The sequence below is a fragment of the Amblyomma maculatum genome, chromosome 8 (genome assembly GCF_055883805.1).
Source record: "Amblyomma maculatum isolate TAMU_Amacu chromosome 8, ASM5588380v1, whole genome shotgun sequence".
Taxonomy (NCBI): Eukaryota; Metazoa; Arthropoda; class Arachnida; order Ixodida; family Ixodidae; genus Amblyomma; species Amblyomma maculatum.
This window is the reverse complement of record NC_139351.1, coordinates 64,682,766-64,702,114: the sequence shown is the minus strand read 5'-3', so window position 1 is coordinate 64,702,114 and position 19,349 is coordinate 64,682,766. Positions and strand designations below refer to the sequence as shown.

General features: G+C 46.9%; 1 protein-coding gene across 5 annotated transcripts in view; it reads right to left on the bottom strand.

Moving 5' to 3' along the window:
- RhoGAPp190 (Rho GTPase-activating protein 190) overlaps positions 1-19,349 on the bottom strand; it is a 75,054-nt gene that overhangs the window by 25,088 nt on the left and 30,617 nt on the right. For all 5 annotated transcript variants that reach the window (XM_084576368.1, XM_084576365.1, XM_084576363.1 and 2 more), the window contains exons 8-12: positions 17,930-18,396; positions 12,331-12,506; positions 9,076-9,332; positions 7,807-7,945; positions 1,121-1,242 (exon numbers count right to left, since the gene is read on the bottom strand). In XM_084576368.1, coding sequence (XP_084432494.1) covers positions 1,121-1,242; positions 7,807-7,945; positions 9,076-9,332; positions 12,331-12,506; positions 17,930-18,396 — 1,161 coding nt within the window. The remainder of the gene's footprint in view (positions 1-1,120; positions 1,243-7,806; positions 7,946-9,075; positions 9,333-12,330; positions 12,507-17,929; positions 18,397-19,349) is intronic.

The window sequence follows — 19,349 nt, the reverse complement described above, 5'->3', positions numbered from 1 at the left end:
AAAACGCAGCTGGCAGAAAAACACAACACGCCTCTATCAACCCTTTCGACTATCTTGAAAAACAAAGCGAAGGTTCACGAAGCTTACGGAAAGCAAGTAAAGAATGATTTGATTCAGCGTTGTTTCAAGCACGCTGGGTTTTCTAAGCAGGAAGATGAAGCAGGAAGATGCCGGTTTGCCCAATGAAGAGAGTGACGGTTGCAATGACTTGTCTGACACCGATAATATGTTAGACAATAAAGGGGAGGCACTCTGTGCGCGCATGAACGACATCGCTGAAGACGGCGGCGGCTGCAATTTCATGGACTACATGAATGCAGAATGTGATGTGCAAACGTCGTATGCAGAATTCGAAAGTGAGATCCCTGACAGAGGACATTCCGATGATGACCCTGATGGTGAACGAGCCCGTGCACCGACTTTAGCTGTGGTCGTAGTCATTAAATGTTGTGCGCAGTTTTGTGGAGTGTAGTGGTGGTAACAGTGATATGCTGTGCATTGTTAGTCAACTGGAGGACATGACTTACGGTGCCGCGAACTACCGCACCAAGCAGTCGTGCATCAATGACTACTTCAAGTGAACATCTAAATAAAGGGGCTGTGTTGATGCACCAAGGTATCATGCAATTATTTTCCATTTTTCATCCATCTTTAATCATTCGAAACCCCGGCTAATTCGAAGTTTTTTCGCGGTCCCAAGGACTTCGAATTAATGAGGTTTTACTGTATATTGCTTGGACACAGGGGTCACACCACCGTTGCCTCACCTACTTCATTAGATTGGCCAACCATTTTTTTTTCTCTCAACAACTTCCTTCATTCCTTGAGGCCATTAAAAACCTTATCAAAAAAACAAAAACATTCCAGCTACCTCTGACAAGGCAAAACCTCGGGCAAGTTGGTACCACATATTAACGGGAAACCAGCGCAAAACATGGGACAAAAGGACGGTAATCGGACAATCCAGCGCATCATGTATTGCGCTGGTCTACCGTTCTTTAATATACCTCTTGACAAAAGTACAAATACTGCATACAGCCTGTGGCACCGAGAGCAGAACACCACGTAGGTTCGAACTATGGACACGAACCGGGCACCTCACCCACGCAGACACACCTACCTTGGGTTTGGGCTTGAGAGGAGGGGCCTGCTTAGAGCCCGTCCTCTGGTAGAAGAGGTCTGGTGCTGGCCACTCCTCGCCACGGGCTGCGTAAGGGAATGCCTCCGCCCAGCCACCACCACCTAGAGACAGGGATTACGCTCAGGTCGGGCCCACATGGGCAATGCACACAGAGTCGCACCCACACAGTCTTCACCCTTTTGAGCCCATTAGATTGCCAAGTGACCCATCAGTGCAGTGGGCATTGCCTGGATATTGAATTACAGGCACAGTTTGAGGGAGAGGCACAGAGAGTCGGTGTTGCTTATAAATTTGCGGCTCTTGATTACTGCATTCTAGAGCTGCGCAAAATAGCATAATTTTTGGTGTGAAAGCAAATATTAGAAACTGACTGGCAGTCAAGCATAACATTCTTCATTATTTTTCAAATGCTGCCTAGTTAAATTACAGGTGAAATATCCTGCAAGCCACAGCCAGAAAAAAAAGAAAGCAAATTTATTACGAGTGTGTGGAATGACAAGTTCTCCAGTACAAAGCAAATAGTGAATAACAAAGACTGGCCGCAAACAGAATAGTTTTAATTCATTTCAAAAATCAGAGCAGATAGTAGAAAATAAAGGGAAACGTTTTTCCACAAAACAAAGTGTACGGCGATTTAAAATGAGATGATCATCACCAGTCAGGCAAGTCATCGGTCACTAGTTGACTACAGTTTGGCCACTTACTGATGTACCACGTGATGCTACACTTCGTTTTCCTAACCGCGAGAGTCTAGCAGCCGCGCGGCAGGACTCTCGATGACCCTCAGTGAATTACCGCGCAGACTACGAGGAATGCGTAAGTCGCGTGGCAAATGCACAATACTGCCATCTGAAAATGTCACTATGTTTCATTCCCAGTTTAGGTCAACTAGAAATTTGCAATTTCTCAATGTTTAGGAGGTTCGAATAGCGAGTGTGGTGCTAACTGAATGGAATAGCAAATATTACCAGGAAACTATCAGAAATTTCGAACTTATTCACAAAGCCCTAAACAGAGCGCAGACATTTTTCTATTTGCAAGAGAGCAACTTACATAACAGCAGAAGACTTTGGTTACAAAATTAAAGAGACAAACTTCATCCTTGTCAGCTGTTAGTTTCAGCAAGCATCATGTAAGGAGAAAGTATACAGTTCTTCTGAAGTGTTGCAGAAAGTGAGCTCACACGTAACCGTTCATTACCATTACTGCTCATTTCTGTTCTGATAGAACAGAATGCAATAGCTCCGCCAAATTTTAGCCCCTGTCCCCTGATGTATAAGAAAGCCAGAACTAATAAATATCTGTATCATTCACTTATATCTGCATTTAAAAAGCCTCTAAATGTTTCCTGCAACTGCACACTGCCTCAACAGCACTCAGTAGCCACTGCCAAGGCGTGCATGATTGCACAATCTTAAATGGTACCGCACGGGACCCTGTTCAAATCCTGTTCAATTCGGCAAACTGTGGTAGTATGTCCACAAGTGGTGGGCTCCGAGACTCACTGAGTACCACACCAGCAAGCATAAAGTAAACGAAGGAAGGAGGAAGGAATCGTTTGCATACCTCATGTTCATACTGTGTGATATGCTCCTTACAAGTTTCGTCAGTCCTGACTGTTATCATGGTGAAACTGGTGCATTAGTAGTGTACAAACTAAGCAGCAGTCTGAAAACACCTGAGGCAGTTTCTCCCGACAAACCAGGAACCAAAGCTAGCCGAGATGGCTCCTGGGAGTTTTTCCTTCATTTCCCCCATAACCAGAGATGTCCTCCTTTCCTCCAGTGTGCCCTCTTCTCCACCCTACAATACCACTGACAGTCACAGAGCAATGGCTTCAGCAATAAAAAAGCAGAAGAAAAGAAAACGGGGCATGGAAAGGGCTGCTGTGATACGCAAGACGCATGGGAGGACGTGACGCCAACGTGAACTGCATCACCTGTGTCCATGCCCAGAGACTCCTGGGATCCCGCCTCTGCCGCAGCATGCATATAAACGGGGTGGGAGGGGGGGGAGGCACAGCGTCAGAACCACAGCCACAGAGCACCCCAAGCACATTCCACCACCATCCGCTCAGCAAGAAGCAACGGCCAAGTCAGAAGTCAGCAGCTGTCACCCACGGCAAAGTGGTACAGTGTGAAGAGGCTGAAGAATGAGCATTTGCCACACGCTCGCAATGCTGTCAACTCTGCCTTTCAAGAACAGTGATTACATGCAGTTACTGTGGCCCTGTTTTCCAATTAACTAACATGCAAACAGCTTGGCTCCAACACTATCAATGAGCTTTTAAGGCAAAAGCCTGTTATGGCTCATGAATCGCCGGTGTGTCGTGTGTGCGTCCGCGGCAGCAGTCAATCATCTTCAGAAGGATTGTTTCAGTACTAATTAATCAATGATGTAGTAGTAGGTGTACGAACATTAGTTAACGATAACTGGTTAATTAGTCAGTGCTAATTAGCTAATTAACATGAGCTAATTAGTAAGCTTTGACACATATTAAACGCATACACTGTGTATGCACAGTGTCCTCATGCGCAAACCTCAACAGACACCTAGTAGCCATCACAACTGTGCACGCGCAATGACGTCACAATTGCACAATAGGCTTCCACCTCTGTGCGCTTTAGATCGTCAAACTGCCCCCTGAATTATTTATCCTCCAGTGGTAATTCATAGCTGCTGCTACATGCCCATGAAATAGTCAGTCAATGCTGACAGTTCACCTTTCAGGACTACTAGGTGAGTGTTTGTACTCTCAAAGTTCTTGCACTGTGACACACTGCAAAATTAACCTGGTGCACAAGCACAGTCTTTGAAATAGCCCTGTCAACTTCACAGTCATCTATGAAATAATAACCTTCCTTTCTCTAACGACATTATACTGCACCTAGAAGCTGCCGCATCCCCACTGCACAGTAGTCTGCCCACGTCGACCCCAATGTGCGCTAACATAACCTTAGTATGAGGCAATTTCGCAGAAGACAGAATCAAGCCACGTCAGAGTGAACAACAATGAAAGCAAAGAGCGAAGCTCAAATGAAGAACTGACCAGACAGTCACCAAAATGATGCAAGCAACTTGCAAACTTGGCCACTAAGGTTCAATGTGGAGTGCGCTACCACGAGAAATGCACCTCATCACACGCGAGGGGCTAGTCAGGGTCACTAATCCGAGACCAGCAACCATTACAGTCGAGCGACTGCTATGACCTGCCTTATCAGTAAGCTCCTTCTAAGCAAATGAAAGTACAGAATGAACAACAGGCAGGAGGGAAGCCTTGATCCACAAGCCACTGTTCTGACAAGGGAACGTGTCTGGTCCTCGTCTTCATCAGAGACAAGGCAAGGGGCCCTGAGAAACCTTGACGAAGGCAAGGACCTCAAACCTATGACGAAGACTCATCAAATACAAGGCCAAGATGAAGAGAGGTCCCGAGAGACCCAGATGAAGACAAACCTCCGTGTCAGAACAGTGGCTTGTGGACCAAGGCTGCTTTCCTGCCTCTTAGCTTTGTTTGTTTGTTTGTGTGTATGTGTGCGTCTGTGTGTGTGTGAGTGCGTACGCGTGCGCGCGTAGAGAATGTCACACTCCTTTCACAGGAAGTGACATCACCTGTCAGCTGGTACAGCACAGCCATACGAAGAGCAAGAGCACAGAACAAGGCTGAGAAAGGCACAGGAGGGGAGCAACAGAGCAGCAGGAAGAGAGACCTGAGGAGACAGAGGGGCCCTTCTGGAGCCTGGCCGAGGCAGAAAAGTCTGGAGGTGCCGGCTCAGGGGGTGGAGGGTACACCCCCTGCAGGAAGTCGCAGCTGGCTGCTCATATCCCAGATGGGAGGAGGAAGGCAGAGAGGAGGGAGGGAGAGAAAAAAAGAGACCCACGCAGGTCAGACAGGCTCTTCCCTCCGAGGCAATAATACGCCTCGCCACATCGCAAGGACGTCCACAGGAACCAATGCCACTCTATGCCAACAAGTAGAGGGCAGTGTGTACAATAAAACTATCGTGCAATCAATATCCCCATCTAATCAACACCACCATAACATAATGTTCCATTACGCATTCTTTGGCTTCAGTGGATGTTTGATTGTTTCATTTGCGTATCCCTCCTTGTGTGCAACACAGCAAGGACCTTAGTACCGGCAGCACTAAAACTCTATAAACAGTAAAAGCTTGTTAATTCGATTAGTGAAAAAACAGCGCAACAACAACGAGACACACGAGAAACAAGCGCTGTCGCTGTTGTTGCGCTGTTTTTTCACTAATGGATAACCAACACGCCAAAGCAGCCGTTGTTAATTCGAACTTCATGGGACTGGGGAAAAAGTTCTAATTATTGAATGGCCTCGAAAAAACTGGCAAGAACCATTTGTATTACGGTAAATGTACCATATCTAGTCGCGTAAGAAACTCACTCAAATAATGAACCCACTCAGCCCCGATTTGTGCCTACAAATCTGGAAAAAAAAAAGGCATCACTTGTTAGCTCCTCCGTGCCATCACGTTTCGCGCCGTCACTGTCCAGAGCACATTTCTTGGCAGTTCACCAAGATGCTGGGCAGCGATAACGATAACGATGTGTTTACCTTTTGACTTTAGCTCCAGCAGGAAGAGGGGGGACCACCTTTTGACTTTAGCAAAAGAATTTCTTCGCCGGTCCACGCGTGCTTTCATTCCACCGTGTGGATCAAACCTTCCCGGCAATTTAACTCGCCATGAGGAGGTGGTGCTGCGTTAACACCTGCTGTAAAATCTTCCTGGACCACCCAGACTGCTCCCATGAACTGCCCTTTCTGCCCAGCCCCTGCTATGGAGGCCACACTAGACCACTTCCTAACAACTTGTCCTGGTCTTCGCGTAGCCCGCAACGCACCTTAGAAGCCACTCTTACCACCCTACCAGACCGCCCGACACAGGGGTATGGACACATGGCCCACAGCATCGAGAGCTGTTGGCATTCATTGCTGCCACAGGCCTGTATCAATATATTTAAACCCTTATGCCGAAGGGCGAACTCGCGCAATAAAAAAAAAAAAAGAGAGAGAGAGAGAGAGACTAGCTCCAGCAGGGGGGGGGGGGGGGGAGGAAGCGAACTTGGCAAAGTGCCACCGCTTGTCCAGTTATGCAAGCCTCCTTTTCAGTATGTTCACTTTATCATGCTATGAGCGACTCTGGCCGTCTACTGCCACTTCAATCCTTGGAACGCACGACAGCAAGGGACTTTGAAGCGAACCATGCTAAAAGCCAGTGTCATGATCGTGGCTGACTCCCGTGCTTCCATTGACACCTGATGGGAGGAAGAATGAATGGCTGTCGCAAAAAAAAATAAAAAGTTTTCATAGTGCCCGTCCGAGATAATAGCCTTTCATGGGCGTTGGCTGGGACCATGCCGACAGTACTTATCCGCATTTCCTCAGGCCTGGAATTAATGAGTATTTAGTAGAGAGCTACGGAGACTGCGCAGGAGAGAGCAGGCAGCCGCCGCTGCGGCCATGCATTCACCTTTCCGTGGCCGCCGTCCCCTGCCTCCAACGCCGCCGGCCACCACGCCGGTCATGGCGCCATTTAAGTACCCATTCTTCCACGGTTTTACCTGGTTCCATCTTCTGTCCTCGTTTTGGACGTGCGCAGCCTCGAATTGCCTTCCTATCGCAAAAGTGTTTCTTTACTTTACTTTTTTGGTTGTTTTTTTTTGCCACGTGATGTGCACCAAGCTGCCCAAATGCGGCGGCGCGTAGTTCGAATTATCCGTAGCCGAACGAACTCGCGTTCGAATTAACGGGCTTTTTTACATAGATCTCTATGGAGCTTGGCCGGGCCAAGTAGTGTAGTTCGAATTATCCGAAAATTCAAATATTCGAGGTTCGAATCAACGAGCTTTCACAGTAACACAAGTTGGTTCTCGCATAGCTTTCACCCTCCCTGATTGACCCCGTGTTATTTGGAACTTGCAGTAAGTGCTACTAGATATGTGTGCCACAACAGCTGGGGGTGGTGCTACAAGCAAGAGGCTACATGCATCATTCCCTTTGCAAGTAGAATGTGAGAGAACCAATGCCATAGCCCAGTTGGCAGAACACTGAGCGACACACAGAGTGTGGGCTGAGGCAGCACCAACAGGCAGTCAGCTTTCTCCTTTCTGTGAAACTCCCTCCCATCTAAAGTAATCAAGTAGGGGTGCACAAGTATAGCACTTTCTCTTGGAAGCCACATTTATGAGCATCATGAGCACTATAACGCATAATAGCACCACATCATGGCGCTGAATGCGCAGAACCCTTGCGACAGCATGCTGCGCAACCATGGAGCAGGCCAACTGTAAAACAGCCTTTGGAAAAAAATACAACCTGCTTGATATGAACTTCATGCCTATTACATGAAACCTATTTGAAAACATGGCATCGCGTCTGATACGATTGAAATAATTCGGAATGTGCAGTATTTGGTTCGTTCATCAAACCGAATAGGCAATGATTCGATCCAGCACTGGAAAATTTCAAACATTCGCACACCACTAAAACCAAGCGATTGCATTCCTCTTCCGATTAAGTGGGGTAGACAATGCCATCTTTTGCCTCGGCACACCACTAGTGGACCCATAGCATGTGGCATAAACTACACTGCCAGCTGTTCACGATACACGGCCCATGATGTAGATACACTCACCGCTGAGTCCTGATGAAGAGATGGTATCATCATCGTCCGTGATGCTGTCCGAGTGCGTGGCATCCTGTTCCTCCGTAGGCACAGGTGCCACAGGGGGCACCACGGGTGCGGCGCGGCCTACCCCGAGGCCATAGGATGCCTGCCAAGCCAAAGAGAACCAAATGAATAAACAGCTTACTATGTCAGCCAACCTTACGTGTAAGGGAGAACAAAACAACAATACAAGGAAGGCAGCAATGTGATTGTAAATAAGCACCATAGATAATATTGATGTGTGCAAAGCGCCAGATATCTGATCTAACACATGCTACAAGCAAAGACAGAAATAAAGGGCCCTCTAGAATTTTTACCCTGGGCCTCATATTTATGCCAGCAAAACGTTACTACAAAATGGAAAAAAAGAAATTTCTTTTGACCAGTTTCAAACTTGATTCTATATGCTGTCTCATAATACAGTAGCCAATCGATTTTTTTTTTGGGCTCCAATATCTCGACTTGTGTGATATTCCGGACTTCAGTAACTGTCGTGCAACAGTGTAGGAATGCGTACATATTCGATGTTTCGGACTCTGTAGCGTTCAAAAGCTTGATGTTTTGGGCTAAGATAGGAGCCGGCGATAATGTAATGACTGTTTTTTGACTGGATAGATACTGCACTCCCTAAGCAACACGAGCATGTGGCCGCTGTTGCTGCTGTGCTCGTTAGAGACCCCCTGTGGGGCCACTACGAGAGGGAAGCGGATGACAGTTGGCAGGAAGGGGATGCAGGTCACAATGAAGGCACATTGCTCCTAAGCAACACAAGCATGTGGCCGCTGTTGCTGCTTTGCTCATTAAAGACCCCCTGTGGGGTCACTAAGAAAGGGAAGCGGATGACAGTTGGCCGGAAGGGGATGCAGGTCACAATGAGGGCACATTGTGGCCTTTTATGCACCCACCTGTCTCGTTGGGGAGGAAGAGAGCATGTCTGGCAAGTCTCAATAAAGTCACAACAAGCAGGACAGTTTTTAAGCCTAGCATCACAGAGAAAATACGTAAAAAACACTGGCCAATTTTACATCAGTAGGCTTCTGTCAATTCAAATGCAAGCTTCAGTTGCGTCACCATCAAGCGATTCAAAAGATGCCCAATGATTCAAATTAAGCATAATTTAAATCAATCTCTCCTATGCTCAGATTCCAAATTATTGAGAATCATTGAGAACCAAATGCATTCAGATGTCTGGAGAAGCTAAAGCCACAGCCCCACATTTCTTGATGCACCTCCCACCTTGAGGCTGCTGGACTTGCGCAGGCCTGCTGTTGGAAAGCTTGGGGGCGGTGGCGGTGCATCCCGAGACTGCGACCGGCGACCCGTGGTGCACAGCCGAGGCGGTGGGGCGCACCGCGGAGGTGCCTCGGTCAACGGCGGTGGTGCCGACAGGGGTGAAGGGCCGCCCCCTCCAAAGGTCACCAGGGTGGGTGGTGCCGGTGGCACCCGGCCTTCCATGGAATCTGAGCTAGGGTACGGCTGCTGTCGGTACAGCTCTGCATGGAGGAAGAACACTGCTCAGTCTTCCACCACTCAGACAGCCGCAGTCTCAATGTGCAGCGATGATCATGCCCGAAGCATTTTGATTTGAGCGCACCGCGAAGCGCACTCAACCTTCAATGCGCCAACTTTGAAGATGAGTTCAGCCATTAGACGCGCACGCTTGCTCCCGTCGGTTATGAGAGGCTGACGATCTGCGAAGACTTAAAATCCTCTGGAGGCAAAAAAAAATTAAAAAATTATCGGAGTGCGCATGACACTTACTGCTGCACCAACAGAGCGTTCGACCGCGAGCTTCATCACACTTCATCGGCGAATTCGCCGCTCGATCATTCCGCTTTCGCATTTTCAAGTCGAAAGATGCGTTGGAACAACTCGCCGGACAAGTAGAACGCATTCTTGCACACCGTCCTTCATCGTTGCTCAAGCCGGCGTTGCCGCTTCAAGCACCGCAGTCACCACCACCATTTTTGCTCTAAAACATTTTAGACCGCCTCATCGCGCTCTACAAAAATAGTCTAAAACCCCGGGCATAATTAGGCGTGCAATGTCACCTGTTTCTTTGCCTCCGCGAAGCAATCGCAGCATCCCGTGACGCAAATTTTCAGATAGCAACGGCGACCAATAGGCGCGGCCGTTTTAGAGCAGTCTCAACTGTAGAGCAGTCCATGATTCAGCCCCAGATGGCTTCCAAGAAGAGATTACCTCGTCATACTTCACAGGAAGGAACAAGGACACCAAGTTTTTGCTTGTGTGTTTCTTTACCTTCTTGAAGTTCACCTATGCCTGATATATAATTTATAGCTGAAGTCTTTCTTTTCTCTAATCCCGCTCTGGCAATCCAAACGCAAAATGTGGATGGTGATACCCATTTCATCCCTCCAGCGGCAGCAATTGCACGCCAACCTCGTCCAGCCCACAAGCACTTGATGTGGTGCAGGTGCTTTCACAACTACGATTACTTTTCTTTCAAGAGCAGCCAAGTATGGCTTTCACGGTTTGAACACTGTGCGATCATTCAGCTTTCGACAGCACTGGCATCACAAGGCCGGTGAGGTGAAATGGCATTGAAAGCGAAATCATCAGAACAGTAAACCAATACCACCACTAGGTAACTAGTACTGCTCTTGCCGAAAAACTGAAGGTGATGCGGGCTAGAAAGTAACGAGACTGGAGCTGCAAATTTGGAATGATGATTACTTAGATCAACAAGCTCATACTGATGTATTTACACACAGTAGAATCTCGATGATGCATATCTCATGCAATAGAAAACATGTCATCCGAAATTTCATATCATCCAAACCAAACAAAATCTGCATGCAGCAGTGCTCGTAATGCAGTCACGCAGATCCACATGCAGCTGATGGGATTGATCTACAGCCATGTGACTGCAGTTCACCGCTCACAGTAAGTATAATGCGACTGGTGACCCCAACTTTGGTGAGGATAGGATAGGAAATATGTTAGTTTCTCTACGAGGGTCTTGTGCTAGTAGTGGAAGAACTTTGGTGATGTTCGAGCTGCGGGTTGCCGAAAAGTGCTTGCAGTACATACTGCACAATCGTGATGCCGGCAATGCTCAGGCCGCACTGCTGTTGTGTGACTATCAATCACTAAGTCAACCACTGGCATAGCACACTGCTACAAACCGCTCCCTGTGCATTATAGCGGGACTAGCAATCGTGAGTCGATGATGACCCAGTGCTCGAGGTTGAGGCTGAAGCTCACGCTTTTGTATTATCCGGTGCACAGTGCAGTCCACTTATAACGCTACCAGATATAGCGATATATCACTTATAACGATCAAATTCTTGAGATTTATCATTTTTCCCATTGCCCCTATGTAAAACTAAACCAGATGCATATAACGATCAATTATCGGCGGTACATCGAATACAATGATAGCTTTATCACCGCCCAGTAGGTGTTTACCACGAAAGCTAGATTGAATTTTAATAAAAGAAAATATTAAGAAGACAATGACGTGAAAATTCGACATATGCGGCGAAAACAGAAGCAAATGAGCACTATCATCATCGCAATCACTATCACGCAAAGGGTGCTGCTGCGGCCGCATCGTCATCGCAATCGCCGATTCTGCGCCCGTGGAAGATGGCGGCGGCCACATTGACGGACGGCGTGATAGCTCACGAGATGAAACGGAAGATTCATCGGGATTTTTATCAGGGTTTCAAGGTTGGAGGCCTCGTGAAAAAATACAGACATTCCCACTGTACAATTTTAACAATCATCAAGGCTGGAGATGTCCTTCAGTTCATCCAGTCACTAATCGGTTTCGTGCACGCAAAAAGGACTGCTGACAGCTTACACACTACTGGAAGTGATGGTCACAGCGATTGTCAAGCTCCAGCTGCTGCTCAAGCAAGCGCGAATTGCCAACTTCTTTAAGTATGCTTAAGTTAGTTTATGGCTATTGATGTATCCTGTAATAAAGTGTTTAGTACTCTTTACGATGATTAGCGTTCAACCAGATTTACTCATCGTAAGTACAAGCCTACATGCATGAAAAAATATGTGGATGTGCTTTTTTTTTTTTTTTAACCAGTCCAGATATAGCGATAATCCGTTATAACGATCGGATTTTCAGGTGTTTTCAATATCGCTAAAAGTGGACTGCACTGTACATACATACAAGCTTGTGACGTCACCCACGTGAACGAATGCCCCTCCAGCTACGTGAAAAAATTCTCTTCTTTCTCAAGTATACAATGCCCACAGTAATACAGGAAAAGCTTACCTTCCTTCTCACATCAGCTGCTGTGATTTCTCTGGCGCCCAAACCTTTACATCATCTTAACGCCGCACTCAACCACAATCCATAGAATATTTCACGAGCAGAACCAGCGCCACTTAGTCTGTGTCTGTGTAGCCGGTTACCCAGACAGACCAGCTGGGTCAATGCATTTGTTCACACACAAAAACGGGCCCTGCCTGCGAACAGCCGCGCCATCCACGGCTGGCGTCACCTACCGGCCTGTAGGCTGCGGCGCTTGCGCAGCTGGGAGGGCCGCACCAGGTGGTCAGTGCCGTTCTCGGGGGGCGCCTCATTGTCACTGCTCAGGGAGGCACCTCCACGGCCCCCCGGTGGAGATGATGATGAACCACCTTCCGATGGCAGCTGCTCGTACAGGCCTTCACCTGACAGCCTGCATTGTACAATCACAGAATATGCAGCGTGAGACATCCACGTTCAAGCAGGATGCTAACCAGGTCAGCAGCAGGCTAGCCGATTAGTTTGTAGAATTGCTTGTTTATTTGTTTGTTCATGAGCCTAATGATTCACACACTCTCGGCAGTGTCCAAATGGAATTGAGAAATCCGTTCCGTTTTCACCTCAACTGGTTCAAATACGGCTAAAGGCAATGGGTAAAGTCAGGATTTTTTCTCCTGGATCCCATTTGGACACAAATTTTTGAAATGCTTAAGAAAAGACTCAGTTTCCTGATCAGCTCCACATTCTTCTGTTTCAGCTTCAGACTGGCCACAATTTCTGGACAACACTTACCGTACTGGCACGATTCTAACGCGCACAGTTTTTTTCCGAAAATAAGCGTTTAGAAGCACATGCGTGTTACAATCAGACTCAAAATTGAAAAACCTCAAAACCGAAACCGATATCTCAAAAAACGAAAAGAAGCAGATCAATAAACTATGGCCAGCCACATTGCCATCGGTATCATCAGCTTCCAGTGAGACTTCCAGTAAGCCCTGTGTGCATGGTTTCTTGGCTGAGTGTCCAGCTGCTCGACGTGTGCTTGAATCATGGTATCATGACTTTACTGAGCCCGTAAAGAATCGCATGCGCACCGTGCGCGCAGCTTACAGCAGCTTACTTTATGAGCAGGCCCTCAAGCGGTCTCAAGAGAGCGACGCTCGGGGACATTGCGAGGTGGATTCACGGCCCGTGGAAGGCCCTCCCACCAGCAATGGTCATGTGTGTATTTAAAAAATTTGCAATTTCCAGCCTCTTAGATGGTACTGAAAATGACCTTTTGTAGTCGGTCAACAGCGAGAAAGAGCTATCTTCGGACTCTGACGGCGAGTAGCCTATGACGTCCACATCCCGTGGTTGTGTTAGTGCATGCCAATTTTGTTCCATTATGTTTGAAACAATTTTCAGATGCCTGTTCACTGCATTATTACTTGTGGCACGGTAGAATCAGCTCCAACTTATTTTCGTGGTTTCCAGGCGTGTAATATTACTGCGTGTTACAATCGGGGGCGCATTAGAAACGTGCGAATACGGTACCTACCTAGGCAAAGAATTTGAGCTGAATGTATTTCAACCTCAAAATATGTATACATCCTACATTGGGTAATCCATGAAGTGTTTTCGAAAGACAAACAAAAGAAAGCGCATTCTCGAAAGCACACTTTGAAAACAATTGGGTGCCCTCACACCTTAAGAATCTAAACGCGGCTCTGCCCCCTTGAAAACTTTGCACTATGTCAAACAATTACCGTATTCATTCGAATCAAAACTAATAGTTTATTTAATGACACAAGGTATATGAAACTCTTAGGCCAGCTTAGATTCAAGGATTTTATCGTTGTATCACAAAAGCAAGGCAACTTATAAAAACGAAGAAAAAAAAAAGTAGCACGCAGGTAGCACGACCTGACCAACAGAGTAAAAGCTGCACTAGCCAAAGACGAAACTTACATCGTGGTAATACCAGGTGACATCACATGACGGGCCAACTACAACCTTTTGACGCATTCCTAAACAATCCTTTTAAAGGGGGAGGCTACCCTTGAACACCAACTTTTTTATTTCTTGAGGTATTTGAATGAAATTTTCAGGGTATGCTCATAGTACACACATTTGAAGAACTACCAAGTTTCCTGGAGCTGGGCTCATCGGTTCTCAAGTTAGAGGAATATATCAAGATAGTTTACAGAGGTCCCTAGGGGCGGGCCTGGAGAATTTGCAAAATGTGCTAGCAATGTGAAATTTGTTATGGTCATTCCTGGATAGTTTCCCCAGGGCAAGACAATTCCCTTTTTCCAAATTTCCTCTCTGAAAAATTTTAGTACAGCCCCAAATTTAGTGTTAAAATTTACACCTGACTTAACAATATTTTAATTGACTGCCCCTAATTATACATAAAATATTTTGAAGAAAAACGAATTGTCTTGCCCTGAGAAATTTACTTAGGTATGTAACAAAAAAAACCTCATGAAAATCCAATAAGCGGTTCTTGAGCTATGACTTTCCCTAGCAGCCACACCGTGCAAAAAATTGATTCTGAGAAAACGGCTCTCAAAGGTTGAGAGAACAATAACTTTTTTGTTTCTCAAGTTATCATGATGAAATTTTCAAGACAGGCTCATGACATTAACAAATGAAAAACCACCAAGTTTCATAGAACTGTGCATGCTAGTTCTCAAGCTACAGAAGCATATCAAACTGGTTCGAATAGGTCCTTTATATCAAGCCTGGAGAAATTGCGAAAAGCACTGGCACTGTGCAATTTGTCATGCTGATTCCTAGATAGGTTGCTCAGGGCAAGACAAAGCCCTTTTTCTAAATTTTCTTGCTGAAAAATAGCATAGAACTGGATTTTTTGTTATCAATTAGACCTATGTTGATTAACCAAATTAATTATGACAAATTCCAGACATAATATTTTGAATACATGGGCTTGCCTTGCCCTCTCAAAAATTTATTCAGGTACAGTCGAGCCCACTTATAACGGCCCCACTTATGACGAACACTCGCAATCATCACGAACAAGTCCGGTGCGACCGTCAAAATATACATTAGGGCTATGGCGCTCCGTCGATCTCGGCTACAGCGAACATCTGTGCGACTAGCTGATCGGCGCTGAACGCCTTGGTGCCGCGGACCCCTTTCCACATGCTGAGATCCGTCGATCCTGTGCTCTGCAAGCCGCGACAATCGGCATTCCCGATTCGCCCGCGGCATTTCGCCCTAGCATGATGGGCAGCGTAGACGCAGCAAGCAGTTTCTCGGTTTATCTCTTGCGGCATCTCGCTGGAGGAATGAGGAGCGGCCCAAACGTGCCAAGCGACATCCCGGGTTATCTTTCGCGACATAAGCGCCGAAACGGAAAAAAAAAAAAAAAAAAAAAAAAAAAAAGCTAGCTCAGTCTGCACTGAATGCGTGTCGCATCTTGAGGCATCATGAGCGACCACGCAAAGAGCCGTAGCAGACGACGCGGGGAGGTAGCTGGCGTAGACCGACGCGTCAGCGGCCGCAGCAGCCAATAGTAGTCGCTTGATCCCCCGCGTTCTCACGGAGCGCGCGCTTTGCCCAATCGCAGCCTTGAATTCGAGCGCGGGAAACTTGAAAGCCGCCACGAGGCTCCCAATCGGAAGCAAGCCACGCCTCGACCGCGCCACCGTCGCCACCGCCTAGGGTGGCAGAAGAAAGCGCAAGAATTCACAAACAAATCAAGACCAAGATGGCGGCGCTCAGTTCGGCGGGAGAGGAATGGCGCGCGCGCGAAGTTTGAGAAATTTCGGCGCTTGCTCGCTGCTCCGTGGCTTCCGCCGCTTGTTAAATAATAAATTCCGAGTATTTCTACGGCGAGTTGGGCATTGATAATTACAGAAATGGTAGTTTATAAGACATACTACCGAAATATATAATCTTCCAAAAATCGACTGTTTCGCGATTTTTCGGTTTTCAAAGGTCGCGTCCCCCCTTAAGGATCGGCTGTGCAAGTTCTACATTCACTGCATCAGGCTGCATCAAGCACGTGTCACTGGAAGTTGTAGCTATAACTGGATCGCTGCAGCTTGGTAGGACATCCCGGAAAGCCTGGTTGCACACTCATTCTGGCAGTGCAGCATCTCCAATCAGCTTGATGGTACAGAATACTGTGCTTGTGACAAGCGAGCGGGAGCATGCTGTTTACGTGCTGTCTTTGCTGTCATTCTCAATTGCTCTTTTCGGTCGGTTTACACTTGAGGAAGTTTAATTTTTGAGGAGACGTTCTGGCTGTCAGCTTATGATTGTGGTCCGGTCTAGATTCGAGAAAATATGGTACTTCCTGCCAAAGACTGCACTGTGAAATGCCACTGCCTTTCCACGCCCTCCCCGAATGTGCACCTCACGAGCTCAGACCCCTGTGGCTATGATACACCAGCAAACAATTAGCGGGCTAGCATTTACACATTGCCAGGCTAAGCGGCCTGCTGCATTTCCTTGTCCACTTTCCTCGACACCCAGTCAAAGTTCAATCACAACTGTGGTAGCCACGTTTTGGTGCAACCAAAGTTCAAACTAACCCTCAGATGGCAATGCACACTACAGAACCCAAGGAAGGCAAAATTATTTCATACCTCCCTCTCATTGCCTGCGCTGTGGCCTTCTCACTTCTACAACACAAAAAAACCCATAACTATGGCAGATTCCCTCCCATCACAACAAGCCTCAATGTATATAAAGCTGTCCGATTTTTTGGACTCACTAGGTACCGAGAAAAACGTCCGAAAAATCACATTTACATAAACCTCCGATTGGCACCTCGCCCTACGGAGTTGGAACTGGTAGATCACTTCCGCTTGCGGCGGGGGCTAGCCTGCCAACATATTTTTATCTGTTGTAGGCCGTCATTGTTTGGTGGGCAACAAACAAAAATGACAAATCATGCAATGGAATAACAGGGGATTTAAGGGAAAAGGAGAAACGCTACAAGAATACATAGAAGTGTTAGACATAACGCCAGATATAATTGCTTTGCAAGATCTAGGTACAGGTGGTCGAAATTATTCTGTAGCCCTCCACTACGGCTCCCCTTTCTCTCCTTCCCCTTTTTCTCCTTCCACTTTCACTCCCACCTTCATCCCTTCCCTTATGGCGCGGTTCAGGTGTCCACATAACAAGTGTGACTGATACTACGCCTTTCCCTTCCTGTGAACCAATTATTATTATTATTGTGGAGGAAGGGGGTCAGCAGTTTTATGCCAATTGTAATGCTTGTAAGACTCGCCGCGCATTGTTTACGTGCACGACGGGCGGCAAGCAATGACGAACGAAATATAACAGCGCAAAGAATGGGACGAAACACGAAAGGAAGAAACACGGATACGGGCACTATGGCAAGCAATGGCTGTACTGCCGTCAACGCGTGGCCGGCAGACGCGCGGCCTTATACAAATTACAGGCACGAAAGCGAACCTGCTCGCGTCTTGAGGATGCTTCAATGCATAGTTGATACCATTCATGCAATGAAGCATTTTCAAAATCTGATGGGGCCGGCTGTGAAGAGGCACCACTGCGACAAGGACCGCGAAGGCACTCAAGATTTCGAAGCACTTCTTTCAGGTGCTCATATATGTTAGTTATATGGAGCATGCCCGAAAAATCACGGGTTTGAATTATCAGTTGGCGACAATTTGTTCCTTTTTACAGAGTCGATATACAGCAAAATAGCGGATATAGCGAAGTCATTTCCGATTCCCTCTGACTTAGTTATAACCGGGCTAGACTGTCTAGCATCATGACTTGCCATCAACTCTTGAGCCCCCTTTCCCCATTAGTGCACTTTCTGCTGTCCCCACTCCCGCCTGCACCTGCAGTGGCAAGTCTTCCACTCACCCATCGTGCTGTGGTCCTCCGCCGGTAAGGTGGTATGACTCCTGGCGGCTGGGAACAGGGGGTGCGCCCCCCTCGGGGGACTCCTCGTCCTCGTCGTCCTCATCGTCGTCTCGGTAGAAGGCCCGCTCGACGTGTGGCTTGCGCTCCCAGGCCTCCTTGAAGAAGGCCTGGTAGAAAGCGCCCTTGTGTGGTGCAGCCGTCGACGAGGTGGCAAAGTGGGCCTGCAGCTGGTCGGCCAGCGCATTGCCATCCCGCATCAGCTGCTGGGTGAGCTCGCTCGAGAAGAAGGCGCTGGCACTCGACGCCTCGGTCACGGCCACAATCTGCATAGGCACCCCTGCCAACCCCTTGGCAAAGGCACTCAGCGTCGCCAGGGATGCCCGCCGCTGGGCCGAGTACACCAGCACCACGCCGTGCAGCAGGTGGTCCCGGTACGCAGTTGCCTCGTGGTATGAAGCCAGCCGCACCTGGAAATACAACGTTCATCTCAAGGCTCACACTGCTCAGAGGTATAATCACCCAGATACGGCACCCATAAAGTACAGGCACATCGAATATGCAAGGGAACAAGGGAGCCAGCTTTGGATAGGTTGGAGGGAAGACAAAGTAAAAGATTGAAAAAGATTGAAAAATGATAGTCCCAGTAGTGGTAGAGCAGTCCGAATTACCAAAATCTTCCAATTGAGGAATGACATGACTTTATTTTTTCTTTCCTTTAATTTTCATTATTTTTACACCAATTGCAATGAAAACGTAATTTCTTTTGCCGATTTCAAATATGTAATTACTTTTCTGAAATGTCCATTAGTTTTCAAATTATTTTACATTTTTTACTCCTTTCCTTACAGAAACAATAGAGAATAATCCACTAAATAGAAGACTATTATTAACATGTGGCTAGATAGTATACAGTATAAGGAATACAATTCAGGAACTACATTTTTGATCAAGGCAATACAATTCATTTTGCAACTTGTTAAAGTTCGATGTAAGAAAAAGTGGTCGATGAGCCATTGGAGCATGCAAAAAAATTAGCCAGCATTAAAGAAATCTGTTATTAACATTGTACAGTTTAATCACCTAGGAGCATTCTGCAATAAAAACTATGCCTTTATCTGCTCTACATGCGAAGTTATCCTTCTTGTAAACCAGCAATCCATCAAAAACTTAATTTGAGGGGAAAAAAAAAAAAAAGAAACTGAGATGGGATTTCTCGTTTGCACCTCGCAAAATGGAATGAATGACCCAGGGAGTGAATAAATTAGTAGGTATGTAGAGAATGAGTTGTAAGTTTCCATAACGTCGTTTTCAAAAAGTAGTTTTTTTCACGATTTTCAGTCCTTCAAGAGCTCTTTTCCCCCTTATTAGGGACAAATTAATAAGACTTCACTGCATAACAGCTGCTGTAACAAAAGGCACT